The sequence below is a fragment of the Brassica oleracea genome, chromosome C9 (genome assembly GCF_000695525.1).
Source record: "Brassica oleracea var. oleracea cultivar TO1000 chromosome C9, BOL, whole genome shotgun sequence".
NCBI lineage: Eukaryota > Viridiplantae > Streptophyta > Magnoliopsida > Brassicales > Brassicaceae > Brassica > Brassica oleracea.
The window spans coordinates 2,598,334-2,612,442 of NC_027756.1; the positions used below are offsets into that span (position 1 = coordinate 2,598,334).

Consider the following 14,109-nt stretch of genomic DNA (forward strand, 5'->3'; position numbering starts at 1 on the left):
TAAGTAGATGAATAAATGATCCAAGAGAGTCAAGCGAGAGCTAGGAAAGGTGATGTTCAGCCTGAGTATTACAATAGAAGATGCCGAAACGGTTTAGAGATCGTGATATCGAAGTGGTTTTGGATGAATTTTAGAAAGAAAGCTTTGTGCTATTTTGACTCCGGTTTTTAAAATTGGAGTATAGACACTCATATTCTGTTTTCAATGGGGCGTTTCGTTGTTAATTGTTTGTCAAGTTCAAGAAAATAGGATATGAGTATGGAAAAGAAATCGTGGATGAATTAAAAAGAAGATAGTGGTAGTTACATTTTTTTTCTAATCATCATTTTGTTTTAAATGATTTTTTTTTTATATTTGTGAACAATAATTATGTGGCAGAATTTGATGATTTGATTGGTCATGTGACTTGTGCTTTAGTATATAAGGGATAAATCAAATAAATGAATCATTAGCAATTATTGTGTAGAAATGAATTGTATATTTGTTTTTAAAATTACATTTGAAATTGTAGATAAAAATGGGCAATATTATTATTTGTTTAGGACATCTAAAATGGTAGTCACAGCTCTGCCTCTAGTGAACTTTTTTTTTTGTCAAGGTTCTGGCTCTAGTGAACTCTTTTAAAGTTATAGAAGCAACTTTACATCACGATTATTTTTATATATATCATGATTATAGGATCATAGACAAAGCCTTATTGAGACGAATCTGCAAGACATTTAGATCATTTTCTTTGAGAATCGATGCGCGCAGAGCAACAACAAGTTGACAATGCTCAAGAGGATTCAATCTCAATCCCTTGGTAACTAAACTTAACTGTTGAATCTGAGTTTGGTTAGGTCTAACGAAATGAAACTAAACTCAATGGTGGGTCTTTCAAAGACGTTTTATTGATCAGTATGTGATAACGAACGGGATTACAGAAAGATTATTGGAAAGAAAGAAAGGTCTGAGCTTTGTAGAAAGACTCTGACGAGAACATTAGAGAGATCGATTGGTCGTAAAACCCTAGATCTTGCCGTCCAAGTGTTTGTCTCTGTTTTCGGATCCCTCTCTCTTTCCACTTCAACGTCCTTTTATAGCTCTCGTGTGTTTATCTTTCGTTCGCCCTAGAGGCCCAGGCCAGATCCTACGCTTGATGGGCCTTCGGGCTGAACGGGGATCTACCGAGCCGAGGCTTCTCCAAATCATTCGGTTGACCATATTCACGGGTCGATCGATCGATCAATTGACTGGTTATGCTTGAGCTTTTATCGCTAATGGGCCGAATCCCGTTATTCGATGGGCTTTGTGGAGGAGTGCTAGATTCTCCTCCAACATTAACTGCTTCTACTCCTCGGCAACAGCTTCCTTTAACCCCAAACGCTGAAATATCTACCTGTTATGGTCTCCCTAAACACCATGTCTTATACCATTTCCGCTCTTCCTAGAGTCTAAACGATTTCAAGAAACCAGGAATCACTATCGAGTTCTTGAGAAAGGTTTTAGAACATTAGAATGAGTCCAGCTGCCATTGAAAAAGTACACCTCCTTCATTCATGGCCAGCTGCCAAGTACAGGTTTTATATAACTACTTCGAGACAAGACAATCTTTTCCAGAGACGCACGCAGGTGAAAGATTAGAGAGAATCGTTGTATGGATCCATCCATTTGTCAGAATAAGCTTTCTCCCCTCTCTCAGAAAACGAGCAGTTGCAATCACGCGCCTTCAGGAATAGGTAGTCTAACCAAAGCATTAGGGACGTCGCGCTTGTTTCCCACGCGCAGTTTACGAGCGTATCGTATTCCTATAACACACACTTCCCATGTGACACGGTCCGTTAAATTTCCAGCGTCCAGGCCCAATCATCCTTCAGACCAGGAGTGACAGATCTCATAAATGTACCCTCACATTTCCATACAGTCTCCTAATACACGTGGTGCAATTTCATTGGATGATTTGTTTTCAAGGAGAACACAGAAGGCAGACGATCACACCTCCGCCTTAAAAATAATTCTGATCTACTCCGTTTCAAGCTTGTCATCAGTGTCCTTCTTCTCCACCGTTTAAACCCTAATCAGGATAACAAAGCGATGCACAGTGTTCTCCAGCTTCTTCTTCTTCTTCTCATCGCCACCGTTGCGATCTCGATCCCTGTTTTCGCCGAGGAGAACGATTCGATATACGACGTCCTTCGAGCACACGCCTTGCCTATGGGGCTATTACCAAAGGGAGTAAAGGAGTTCAACGTCGACGTGGCGACAGGACATTTCTCGGTTTTCTTAAACCAATCTTGCAAGGCCAAGTACGAGAGCGAGATACATTACGAAGCCAACATCACGGGGACGATAGGCTACGGAAGCATCGGTGGCTTGACGGGTGTATCGGCGCAGGATCTCTTCCTGTGGTTTCCGGTTAAAGGGATCCGTGTGGACATACCTAGCTCCGGCGTTATATACTTCGATGTCGGAGTTGTTCGCAAGCGGTATCCCATGTCTCTGTTCGAGACTCCGAGAGATTGTGTCGCTGTTGTTGAGAAGGTATGGACTTTGGTTTTACCGAGTTTGAATCTCTTGTCGGCATTGTAATAGGTTATGTAATAGATTTGTGGAACTTGCCATGTCTGTAAGTTGGAAGGAAGGTGTTGGAGAGTTTTGTTTGAGATGTCCAGATTCATCACATGTGACCTGAAATGTTTTTTGAATTTTTGTTTTGATGTTTTGTACTTTGTCATGCATCTTTCTTTCTCCTTGTAACATAATACATAATCTATTGTATGATATATATTTGCCCATTTTCTAATCTTATTCCTTTATCCCAATAAGATTATTTACAGTGTGTGCAATGCATTTGCTTTCCTAGTGTACTTCAATTGTTGAATGTGAATGTGAACACTGTTTTGTGTAAATGAACATATAGAAAAATATACATTCAACGTGGTATCAAATACTTATATAATTCCTCCAATATTGTTTTTCTTCACCCATAGAAAAGCATCATCATATATAGAATTTTTGGAATATATATAATTTCACCATGGACACAAAACATAAGTTATTATTCCAGTGAAGAATCAGAGGTAGAATCGTCGAGTAGACTTCCACTTCCATTGTGGCTATCCGGAGATCCGGTAGGCTTAATAAGTTGAAGAGGTTCTTTGAGAGTCCAGTGCATTATACTCGCCGTCAACGTCAGAATCATCTTCTGATTCACCTGTATTGTACATAATATACATCAGATACTCTTGATATTGTTGAGTGATTATATTATTAATGGAATAAAAGAGAGAGGGGCATCAAAGTACCTCAGTTATGTCTTCTGGGAGTAAAAATATGGAGCAACCCATCTTCCTGGCTATGCTAATCACGTAAGTTGCATTCATCTTCTTCTCTTCATCTATGTATTAGCAAGTGTCCCTATTAAAATTAAGTATATTCAAACACACGTGAACATATGAACATTAACAGTTAATTACCAGTTACTCCGTTTGTAACTAGACTCCAGTTCACGGCTCTTGGCTGCACAGAACTCAACAACTCCAGGAAGAATATCCCATCGGACAAGCTCTTGTCCTGTCATATTCAGTCATCATTTGTCACTAACACAGGTCGGTTCTGTGTATTTTTATCTCACAATGGTTGCGTTGTTACTTACCCTGAAACTGAACATACGGGTTTGACTTCCGTTCTTTCTCACTTTAGCATTAGCCCACTCCAATATATCAACGTCTGTTATCTCTTTGCCGTTGGAATGTGATCTCAAGTTCTTAAGGAGTTGCAGGATGTTGTATCTCATCAGTTGCCATAAGTATGCTGGAAGAAGTTGTTTTAGTATTCCAATGTTAATGTTCACCATTAATAAACACAATAATCATAGGATTTGGGAAAAGTACCTAGTATGAGCTTCTTGTTTCCTTGAACAATGTCGTTACCAGCGATGTTAACCAAAGAGAATTTGAGCTGCTTCCCTAGTTTCACAACCTGATTGCAGTTTTCTACTTTCTTGAATGGCAATTTGATCGGAGGCTTGCTTGCTATTTTCCAGTTAACAATTCCTGGTGACACCTTGTCGAGTGTCTGCAACAGTATCCACCTGTTGCCAGAAACTCAGTGTTAAAAAAACACATTCCACGCTCTATTTAACGTTTTTCATACTAACCCATCTCTTAGATCTTCAAAGACGTTGTTTATGTACATAGAACTATCAAAGCTGTTAATCCAAAACCGGAAGGCTTTTTCTTCTCTTGATATTTGAGTGTCATCGGCCAGAAAAGATATCTGTTTTGTTTTGGTTGAGAGCCCGTTCCTGCCAAAAGAAAATCATTTGTTAAACTTCACAGAAGGGTGGGATATAATTAAAGGTTCTCTAAATACACTTTGACATTGAAGTGTTTCTTTCACCTGTGCTGGAAGATATGTGCTACAAAAGCAAGATTAAGATTCGGGGAGCCTTCAACAATATCCTTCGCGGTCAAGTATCTCCTGCACCCCATTCTGTCTGCATGTTCGAGAACATTTTTTGCTCTCTCAAATGGGTTTTTGGCTGCCAACTTTGAAGGGCTCTTGTGCTCTGGTGCTAGGACGTTTAATAGATTAGTGTAAGCTTCAGCATCCTGCAGAAAAACCATATCATAAGCCATGTGCATCTTACTATAAAAGATTATATAGAACACTTACTAGAAAATAAATTATATAAACCAACCAACTGGAGAACTTATATAACTTGATATTATTAGTTACCTTTACATCAGAGGAGAAGTTTGTGACAGTTTTCTTATATTCAGTTTTTCTTAACTGAAAGTTCATCCATCTCAGTAAGATCTTATCAGGTGGTAAACTCATCAACTCTTCCACATCCTGTTGATCCCAAAAAATTGAAACAAAGTCATTATTTATAAAGAAAATGTTTGTTTAGACTACAGGACAATGAGTAGTATTTACCTTGCTATCATCAACCAACTCCACCAGCTGTGGAGTTTTCTTCAAGTTTAGATCAGCTAGCAATTGTATCTAAACATCACAGTCACAACAAAGATTAATCACACATCGTCTTATCAAAAAACAAACAGCAGTAGCAGCATTAGAGACTCACCTTGATGATTTGAGAAATCACACCGAGCACAAGATGACGCTGAAACAGAGAGAAACAAAAATGTTCAAGTCATAACCATTACAAAAAAATGTGAAGGATACTGATAGTAACTGTTTCACATACCCTTCCTTCAATGATATCTTGAGTTCCTATATTAACGACAGTACACCCAATGGCCTTGGCAGAGTTAAGACAAAGCGTATGGTTTTCGTTCCTCTCCCATGGATTAAGCATACTCTTAGTGTTGATAGCTCTTTCATCAATCGTCCCAGGAACCGCCACATTAATAAGTTTACTACAACCACATCAAAGATAAAGCCATCAAGAAAACATTTCATGAAGTATAGAATCCGAGTAAGGAAGAGGGAAGCCTTACCAAAGTAGAACACCATCTTTCACCACTTCGAATAGATCGTTGGAGGAAGGGTTGATAGGGAGGTACTTGTTTAGGAACTCATCTCCAGAGAGGTAGTTATTGATGTGAGCGACGTAAGATGACTTCTCAGAGTCGCTGATGGTATGCAACAAAGTGGTTGTAGCTGCCTTGAGAAACGCAGACGAGTTCTTGGCGCCGCTTCCGATTATGGCGTTCACATGCGCTTGGAGTTTAAGATAAATCTGCAAGTTTGGATGGCAAATCGGTTATAAACAAAACAATTTTTCTAATAAAGATCGGTCTAAGCAACGCCTAAAATGATTTTTCTAATAAAGATTGGTCTAAGCAACATCTAGACGTCCACTAATACTCTCCTAGTTATTTCCTAGCGATTTTACGAACATTGACATCAGTAGAAATTTAAGATAAATCTACAAGTTTATGCAGCAAATAGGGGAAACAAATTTAAAAATGATTTTTCTAATATAGATTGGTCTAAGGAATGTCTAGGCGTCCGCTAATACTCTCCTAATTATCGCCTAACGATTTTAAGAACATTTGACATCAGAACGAATTTAAGATAAATCTGCAAGTTTATACAGCAAATAGACGAAACAATTTTTAAAAATGATTTTTCTAATAAAAGACGGGTCTAAGCAACGCCTAGGCGTCCGCTAATATTCTTCTAGTTATCGCCCAGCGATTTTAAGAACATTGACATCAGCAGAAATTTAAGATACATCTACAAGTTTATGCAGCAAATAGGCGAAACAATTTTTAAAAATGATTTTTCTACTAAAGATTGGTCTAAGCAACAACTAGCCGTCCGCTAATACTCTCCTAGTTATCGACTAGCGATTTTAAGAACATTGACATCAGTATAAATTTAAGATAAATCTGCAAGTTTATGCAGCAAATCGGTTATAGGCGAAACAATTTTTTTAAATGATTTTTTTAATAAAGATTGGTCTAAGCAACATCTAGTCATCCGCTAATACTCTCCTAGTTACCGTCTAGTGATTTTTTGAACATGTAGAAATCTTCCAACACAAAAGATCTGTGATACTGACCCTCAAGTAAAACTCGAAATCGACTTCATCGTTGAGGTTCGGATGGAAGCTTTGGATCAGAGCCGCTCTTTCTTCAGTGGTGAGGTTCTGATCTCCAACCACCTTTGATCTCCCCATCCTTGGCGCGAGGTCTGACACCGTAAGCTTTCCGCTCTCCCTCCTCATGCTCGTGAACTGTTACAGAATTGATTAGAATCAGATCGACAAAATCAATGAGAAAATCAAAAGACTCGCATGGAGTTTTGGTGATGATGATGATCCAGTCGATCGGAACGGAGATACGCACGTGAGATTTCAAACTCCGGAGCTCCACTTGCGTGAATTGGTTGTGTAGCCATGGATCCGATACCAGGATCCCGACGAAGCCTGACATTTTTATATACTTTCTCGAGCTAAACTTGATTTTTCTTCTATCCGTCTCTGTGACTATGAAACGTAGAAGAAGTTTGAGAAGCTAAAGCAGAGCTGGCAGTGGGAAGGGGAGAGAAAAAAGAAATTCAAAATTATGACGAAATTGCCCTTTTGAGCTTTTTGCGTTTTTTTAAATTTCACTCTCGCCTTTTAATTTGTGAGGGCGAGAAACTGTGACCTGTGAGGGGCCCATCTCACTTGCGTGTGTGGGGCCCATTTTGTCGTCTGAGATTTTAGCGAATTGGCGATTGTAGACCTTGCAACCGGCTATTCCTCGTGACTCTCGTGAGGGTAAAAAAGGGATTGCGAAAGTGATGCCTAATTACTAGTTGGAGCCAAATGTAACGGTCGTTTCGAGTAAGTTGTTATTCACCCCAAAGGGTGGATTCAAACCAGTTCATTAAATTCAAACTTATTTGACTTTAATATTTTTTGTGGTACTGTTAGGAATTCAAAAAGAAATCATTTTAGCTGTGACTGGTAATTGTAAGAATAACTGAAAGCAAATGAAAATAGAGAAAATAAGAAGAAAATTATAAATTAGATTAAATAATAAAAAATAAAGTTGAACCAAATAACACTTTTTTCTTTTCACATACCAAAAACAAATAAGTTTACTCTTCGGTAACTGTAATCAGCAAAACATAACAAAAGTTTCTATGCACTCATAGTTAATAGTAGTAATAAAAATATATACACATGCATATGTATCTATACGTTTGTCACACTATTAAAACAACACCATATTTGTTCCCCAAGCAAATTTTAATTATTTTGTTATTAGCTGAATCAAAGTAAATATCTTTCATACTCAAATTTTCTAGTTATTTATGACAGTTAATCACATCTTTTATATCAGAAATGTTGCAAAAACTCCATATAACTTTTCTTTTAAAATATGTTTTACATATGGAAGAATGCACAAAAAAAAAAAATTCTCATAAGAAAATCCACATATATACAAGTGACTGAGTTTTTACAAAAAAAAAAAAAAAATACAAGTGACTGAGCAAATTGGAGGATGCCAGAAATGCATTAGTTATGGTATTTCTTTTAGGTAGTTAAAGTGAACAGATCATATTTATCTAGCGAGACATAGGTGGTCTGATGCTACCCCAACTACTAATAATTTATATAAAACCATAGTTATAAGATAACGTGTATGTTATAAATAGGCATGGAGAAACTGTTTGATTGCAATGGGTGTACTATAAAGCTACAGCTAAAAGAAGATTAGGAAATAAAGCATGTGCCAGACATAGTGAATGGGAGATAAAGAGATATTTTGTAATAATTGAGCCAATATCAAGCAATCCTTACCATGCTTTGTTGCTTTCTCACTTAAAGAAAATTAAATAAATCATGTTGATGAGCGATTATATCTTACCTTGAACCAGGGTTAGATAGATTACAAGTTATAAAATGAATACATGGCTTTTCATATTGTGAGTTGATCAATAAAACTTACATCCATTAGGTGAAGATTTACATGGCATCATTAATATGATCACTCAACCTGTAATAACAATTATAAAACACAATTATGTCATTTGGACCCCATCCATGCTTCGTTCACATGGTTCCTGATCACCTCTGAAGATTTTCATAATTGAAACCTGATTTTGTGTATCAAACGTATATTAATAACCAATCTTTTATTATTTGAAAAAGTTGTTTGGTCTATACATTAATAATTGTAAAACGGCAAAAACACGTAAGCCGTCCTAGCTCAGTGGTAGAGCGCGTGACTTTTATTCCCGTGGCCGTGGGTTCGATACCCACAGACGGCGTTTATATTTTTTCCTCTTTTTTTTATCTAATTCACATTTATCCTTTTTCCTCGTCGTCGTCTTCCACTCTTCATCATATCTCCTTTCTTCCCTTGCTTAAACCCAGAACCTCAAACTATGTTACAATCTCTTCACCTTCGCTTTCACTCCTCCCCATCACCTCCGAGAAGAGAGTCTCTGATTCCATCGATTACCTCCTCATCTCCTTTCTCGTTTTGCTCGTTCCGTCCAAACCAAACCCAGAAACCGAAGCGGCTAGTTCAATTCTGCGCCCCGTACGAGGTCGGAGGCGGATACACCGACGAGGAGCTCTTCGAAAGATACGGAACCCATCAGAGTAAAACTAACGTCGAGGACAAGCCAGATGCATCTGAGTACGAGGCGTTGCTTAAAGGAGGCGAACAAGTAACCTCCGTTCTCGAAGAGATGATAACCCTCGTAAGTTCATGTTTCGTATTTTGTGTTGTTTTCTTAAGCTTTTGGCATTTCGTCGAACACCTTAGCTGCGTTTTGGTTTTGTAATAGAATTTGTTACTCGTTAGTTATTATTGGTTCTGCAATGGTTTGACATGTGAAGTGCCCTTTTATGTTGTAGAGCTTTGCCTTTTTGTCGTTTTCCTTAGCTTGGCATTTCGTCGAACAACTTAGCCGCGTTTAGGTTTTGTAATAGAATTTGTTACTCGTTAGTTATTATTGGTTCTGCAATGGTTTGACATGTGAAGTGCCCTTTTATGTTGTAGAGCTTTGCGTTTTTGTCGTTTTCCTTAGCTTGGCATTTCGTCGAACAACTTAGCCGCGTTTAGGTTTTGTAATAGAAATTGTTACTCGTTAGTTATTGGTTCTGCAATGGTTTGACATGTGAAGTGCCTTTTATGTTGTAGAGCTTTGCGTTTTTGTCGTTTTCTTTAGCTTGGCATTTCGTCGAACAACTTACCTGCATTAGGCTTTGTAATAGAATTGTTACTCGTTTCTTGGTTCTGTAATGGTTTTTGACATGTGAAGGGCCACTTGTGTGTGTAGCTGCAAGACATGAAGATGAATGAAGCATCTGAGAACGTTGCTGTTGAATTGGCTGCACAAGGAGTTATAGGGAAAAGAGTTGATGAAATGGAGTCTGGGTTCATGATGGCTCTTGATTACATGATTCAACTCGCTGACAAAGACCAAGACGACAAGGTAAACCCTTTCTGTGTTCTGTCTCTGAATAGACTGTCCTTAAAGCAATTAACATTTTGTTTTTTGAGCTCAGAGGAAGTCTTTGCTAGAGGTTGTCAAGGAGACAGTCTTATCACATCTCACTAAAAAATGTCCTCCTCATGTGAGTAAATAGTTTCTTCTTTTGCTTTCAAGACTTTCCACTTAGCGTCATTCATTGAGTGTTTTGCTGTTTATTTTAGGTCCAAGTGATTGGTTTACTCTGTAGAACACCTAAAAAAGAGAGTAGGCAAGAGCTGCTGCGTAGGGTAGCTGCAGGTGGTGGGGCTTTTGAAGGCAAGGACGGTACTAAACTTCATCTACCCGGAGCTAATCTGAATGACATAGCCAATCAAGCTGATGACTTGCTAGAGGTATATATATACATTTGTATTTCGAGATCACGTGTCTGGACAAAGTGAACATGTATGAGGAAATTTTTGCAGACTATGGAGACAAGGCCGGTTGTTCCTGATAGGAAACTACTAGCGAGGCTTGTTTTGATCAGAGAGGAAGCGAGGAACATGATGGGAGGTGGTATACTCGATGAGAGAAATGACCGTGGTTTCTCCACTCTACCTGAATCAGAGGTTTGTGAGACACTAACTATTATGTCTATTATGTGGTGTTTTGAGCAATAATTGACTTGTTTGCATTATCCTTGAACAGGTGAATTTCTTAACCAAATTGGTAGCTCTCAAACCAGGAAAGACAGTGCAGCAGATGATCAAGAATGTAATGCAAGGGAAAGATGAAGGTGCAGATGATCTTAGCAATGAAGAGGATGATTCTACCCAAGGAAGAAGACAGAGTGGATTAAATGGAAGGGTAAGTATGATCAACCAATGATCAGCTAACACGTTTTCAGATAAGTTTTATGTCTAACTTGGCCTACTTGATGTGCGATCCAGGGAAGCTTTACAGGAAAAAAACCGTTACCAGTAAGGCCAGGAATGTTTCTAGAGACTGTCACAAAGGTGTGTTCCAACTTTGATCGATTAGCTTAGTCCAAAAAGATGATAGTTGACCATTTTCGTGTGATGTTTTCAATCCAACCTCTATAGGTGATGGGCAGCATATACTCGGGTAATACATCCGGTATCACAGCACAACATCTAGAATGGGTGAGTTCCTTAAAAAAAAAACAACCTAATATGTTGCATACAATGTCTCTCTTCTTTTTGTTGCGTTCATTAAAGCTTCTATATCTGTTTTTCATCAGGTACACGAGAAGACGCTCCAAGTTCTTGAAGAAATTGCATATTAGCTAGTAGTATCTTCATTGTTACCAGCAAGGAAAGTAGATGTTGTGTCCGTCCATAGATGTTGTTCACTATATAATAATTGTAACTTGGTTGGTTGATATGACAAATGCTGTGCACATCTCCTTCAATTTGGTATACATCATCATCATCCCCAAGATGCATTAACTATGCACATCCATCAAACGTGAAAAATTTAATTATTTAGTTAGTTAAAGAATAAAGAATCATTGATAGTTAGCCTTGAAGGAAAGTATCTGATTCCAGCCAAAATAAAATTTATTAAAAATAAGATTCGTTTATTGATTTTTTTTTTATCAAACGTTCGTTTATCTATACTATTAAATCAGGATTCTATTGTTTTTTTTTACCTTAGCTTGTCCTTTTTTTACTAACATTACATCTTTCATTAAGGGCAATCAAGTAATATTAATAACACATCTTATTGAGCCATTATTTTCGGATCTAGCCCACTGTCCACATCAGTTCTCTCTTGGGCCATTTGGACCGGTTAAGAAATCAGATTCAATTCTCACATTTTTTTTTCCTTTGGACCATTGAGTCCAAGTTCAAATAATTTTTTTTTCAACCATTCTTAATTAATTTTTTTTCTTTTCTTAATATAATTTAAGCATTCATAAAAAAATTGATTTTTTCATTGAAAAGTATAAATCTTTATTAAAAGTATATAATTATTTTTATTAAAAATATTAACCATATAATAAAATTAATTCATCAGAGTTATACCAACTTAATTCATTAAAAAAATAAAATTTAATTTTTTAAACATAAATAGTCGTTTAAAATGAAACATGATAAAGAAAGATAAAAAGTTTAAGTTTTTTATAAAATAAAACACAAATATATAAAATATGACATTTACTAAATATTTTGACCATTGAAAAAAAAGGAAAATAAACCTGGGTAAAAATCTAGTTGAGTTTTAAATGAAAAATCCTAGGCGGTTTAATTGAGTAGACACGGGGAGGAGAAACAATAGCCCTGTCTAAGGATAATAGGGGCATGCGCTCGTAAATAAGTGAAAAAGCAAGGGTAAGTATCTTACGGACGTGAGAGCAATTGTTATAGAGAATCCGCGTCAGGTGAACGAAACGATTCCGTTTCTCCGCTTACAAAATAAATATCTTTTTTTTTATCAAACAAAATAAATATCTACACTAACAAACAGACTCTAGGTTGTTCCTAGACACGCCATTTGCATTCTTCTCTCTCTTCAGCTACTAACCAACGAATCTCTCTCTCTCTCTAAAACAATGGCTCAGGAAGACGTCGCTGCTGCTGCTGCTGCTAACGGTGCTACCACGGCGGTGGAGAAGTCCGTTACGTTCACGGCGTACAAGCCTCAGCTGATTGTGGAAGCACAGAAGGTCGGTGACGCTGTTGCGTTCTACAAGGCCGTGTTTGGCGCCGTGGAGACTGGACGCTCTCTCTACCCCAAGCGTAAGGCTGACCAAGAGCTCCCTCACCTCGTCTCTTCCGAGCTCGAGCTCGCCGGAACAACCGTAGTCGTTTCTGACGTATCCGTTAACTCTGGCTCTGAGTAAGCTTTCTCCTCTCTTCATGTTAAGCCACTGGATCGGATCTACATGCTTTGCTCGTTTAGCGTTTATGATTTCGTTTCAGATCTGAGGATAGATTGTGTTTATTTTGTTGCATTGAACAGTGCGAAGACGGGGACTATGCCTGCGATCCTCGAAACCGATGACGTGGAAGCTGCGGTTGCGAAGGCCGTTGCGGCTGGAGCTGTAAAGGTGGAGGAGGAGGAGGAGGATGTCTCGGAGGTTGGAGTAAAGGGGAAAGTGACGGATCCGTTCGGTTTCACGTGGATCTTTGTTGCTCCGGCGAAGAAGAGTGAGAAGGAAGGAAACAAAGAGGTCTAACTGTTAACCGTCGGATCTGATCATTTCGTCGGTTTCTGAACGAACTTTTTAATATTATTATCCTATGCTTTTCATTAGTTTGTCTTTTGTGGAATCTCCGGTATGAGTAAACCGGGTTGATTAGGCTAAAATGACTTTTGTTCTTCACCACCTTTTGACATAAACTTGGTGAAAGAAATAACAAAAATATTCGGATGTTAATGTTTCGTTGATTATGCTTATTAGTGGCTTAACTATTTTCCATCATCGTTTGATTCGTATCTCAGTTGATGTGTATTCTAATTTAAAATGAATGGTTGGATACGAAGATTAGATAAGAAGCTATATAAGAATAAGGGAAGAATTGTTGATTGTGATTATCAAGTAATTAATCTTCGTTTGGTGTTAGTGTGTTGAAAACTGTGTGCAAATTGTTCTTTTTGGGTTATCTATTTTCCATGTTGGAAATTGTCATGATGTGGTCCTTCTCCTGTCCACACAAATCTTTGAATGCGGCTTTGGGCCTTGTGAAGTTTTCAATTTGGTTATCTTAGCTTTTTGACTATTTTTTTGTGATTAACCCGTAGACGCCATTGGACAGAAACTTTACGTTGATATCAACACGCCAAAAATTCATTATTGTTGATCATTAATTAAAGAAACACTAACACACGATTTTAGACGAGAAAAAAGTTGAAGGTGCTTAAGAAGTTGGGGAGCTTGCCAGGGCTACATTTGCTGAGGAGTCCAACAGCGAGTTGGTTTCAATACCGAAAGAACCGAGCCATGGAGAGAGTTCTTGACGTCACAAAGACAAATGTAGTCAGCTTGTTGTAGGGCGTTGCAGCAGAGCTGCGATGGGCATGGGCTTGTTGTACTATCACTAGAGTTTATGGAACGCTCCGACCGTCCACGGCTAATGGGCCACCCACGCCCGTTCTCTCGGTCCGTGGGTCCCATCCCGTTCCAACAGTCGGTCCGTTAATTTTCCAAAGTTCAGAATCATTGTTTATTGACCATGCAATCACCACTCGATCTTTCTCCATGCTTTGGCC

General features: G+C 38.1%; 4 protein-coding genes and 1 non-coding gene across 5 annotated transcripts; 4 read left to right on the top strand and 1 right to left on the bottom strand.

Moving 5' to 3' along the window:
- The first annotated feature begins 1,947 nt into the window (after nt 1–1,947).
- LOC106318805 lies at nt 1,948–2,777 on the top strand. Its single transcript, XM_013756940.1, has one exon. It carries the CDS (start codon nt 2,074–2,076, stop codon nt 2,566–2,568), a length of 495 nt encoding a protein of 164 aa, XP_013612394.1. The 5' UTR covers nt 1,948–2,073; the 3' UTR covers nt 2,569–2,777.
- A 127-nt stretch (nt 2,778–2,904) lies between these two features.
- LOC106318804 (fimbrin-2) lies at nt 2,905–7,051 on the bottom strand. The gene is made up of 14 exons (XM_013756939.1): nt 6,804–7,051; nt 6,518–6,691; nt 5,448–5,689; nt 5,195–5,366; nt 5,072–5,110; nt 4,921–4,989; nt 4,720–4,836; nt 4,381–4,592; nt 4,139–4,285; nt 3,873–4,072; nt 3,635–3,792; nt 3,456–3,552; nt 3,285–3,376; nt 2,905–3,193 (listed from the first exon to the last, which is right to left on the bottom strand). The coding sequence occupies exons 1-14, from the start codon at nt 6,888–6,890 to the stop codon at nt 3,038–3,040; spliced, it is 1,962 nt and encodes a 653-aa protein (XP_013612393.1). The 5' UTR covers nt 6,891–7,051; the 3' UTR covers nt 2,905–3,037.
- A 1,595-nt stretch (nt 7,052–8,646) lies between these two features.
- On the top strand, nt 8,647–8,718 carry TRNAK-UUU. The gene has a single exon. It is a non-coding gene; the product is annotated as a tRNA-Lys (tRNA).
- A 22-nt stretch (nt 8,719–8,740) lies between these two features.
- LOC106313407 lies at nt 8,741–11,332 on the top strand. Its single transcript, XM_013751207.1, has 9 exons — nt 8,741–9,156; nt 9,739–9,894; nt 9,968–10,036; nt 10,116–10,286; nt 10,359–10,502; nt 10,582–10,740; nt 10,824–10,889; nt 10,977–11,036; nt 11,135–11,332. The coding sequence occupies exons 1-9, from the start codon at nt 8,836–8,838 to the stop codon at nt 11,177–11,179; spliced, it is 1,191 nt and encodes a 396-aa protein (XP_013606661.1). The 5' UTR covers nt 8,741–8,835; the 3' UTR covers nt 11,180–11,332.
- Nucleotides 11,333–12,347: 1,015 nt separating this feature from the next.
- On the top strand, nt 12,348–13,321 carry LOC106313687 (uncharacterized protein At5g48480-like). Its single transcript, XM_013751576.1, has 2 exons — nt 12,348–12,735; nt 12,859–13,321. The coding sequence occupies exons 1-2, from the start codon at nt 12,449–12,451 to the stop codon at nt 13,073–13,075; spliced, it is 504 nt and encodes a 167-aa protein (XP_013607030.1). The 5' UTR covers nt 12,348–12,448; the 3' UTR covers nt 13,076–13,321.
- Nucleotides 13,322–14,109: the final 788 nt, after the last annotated feature.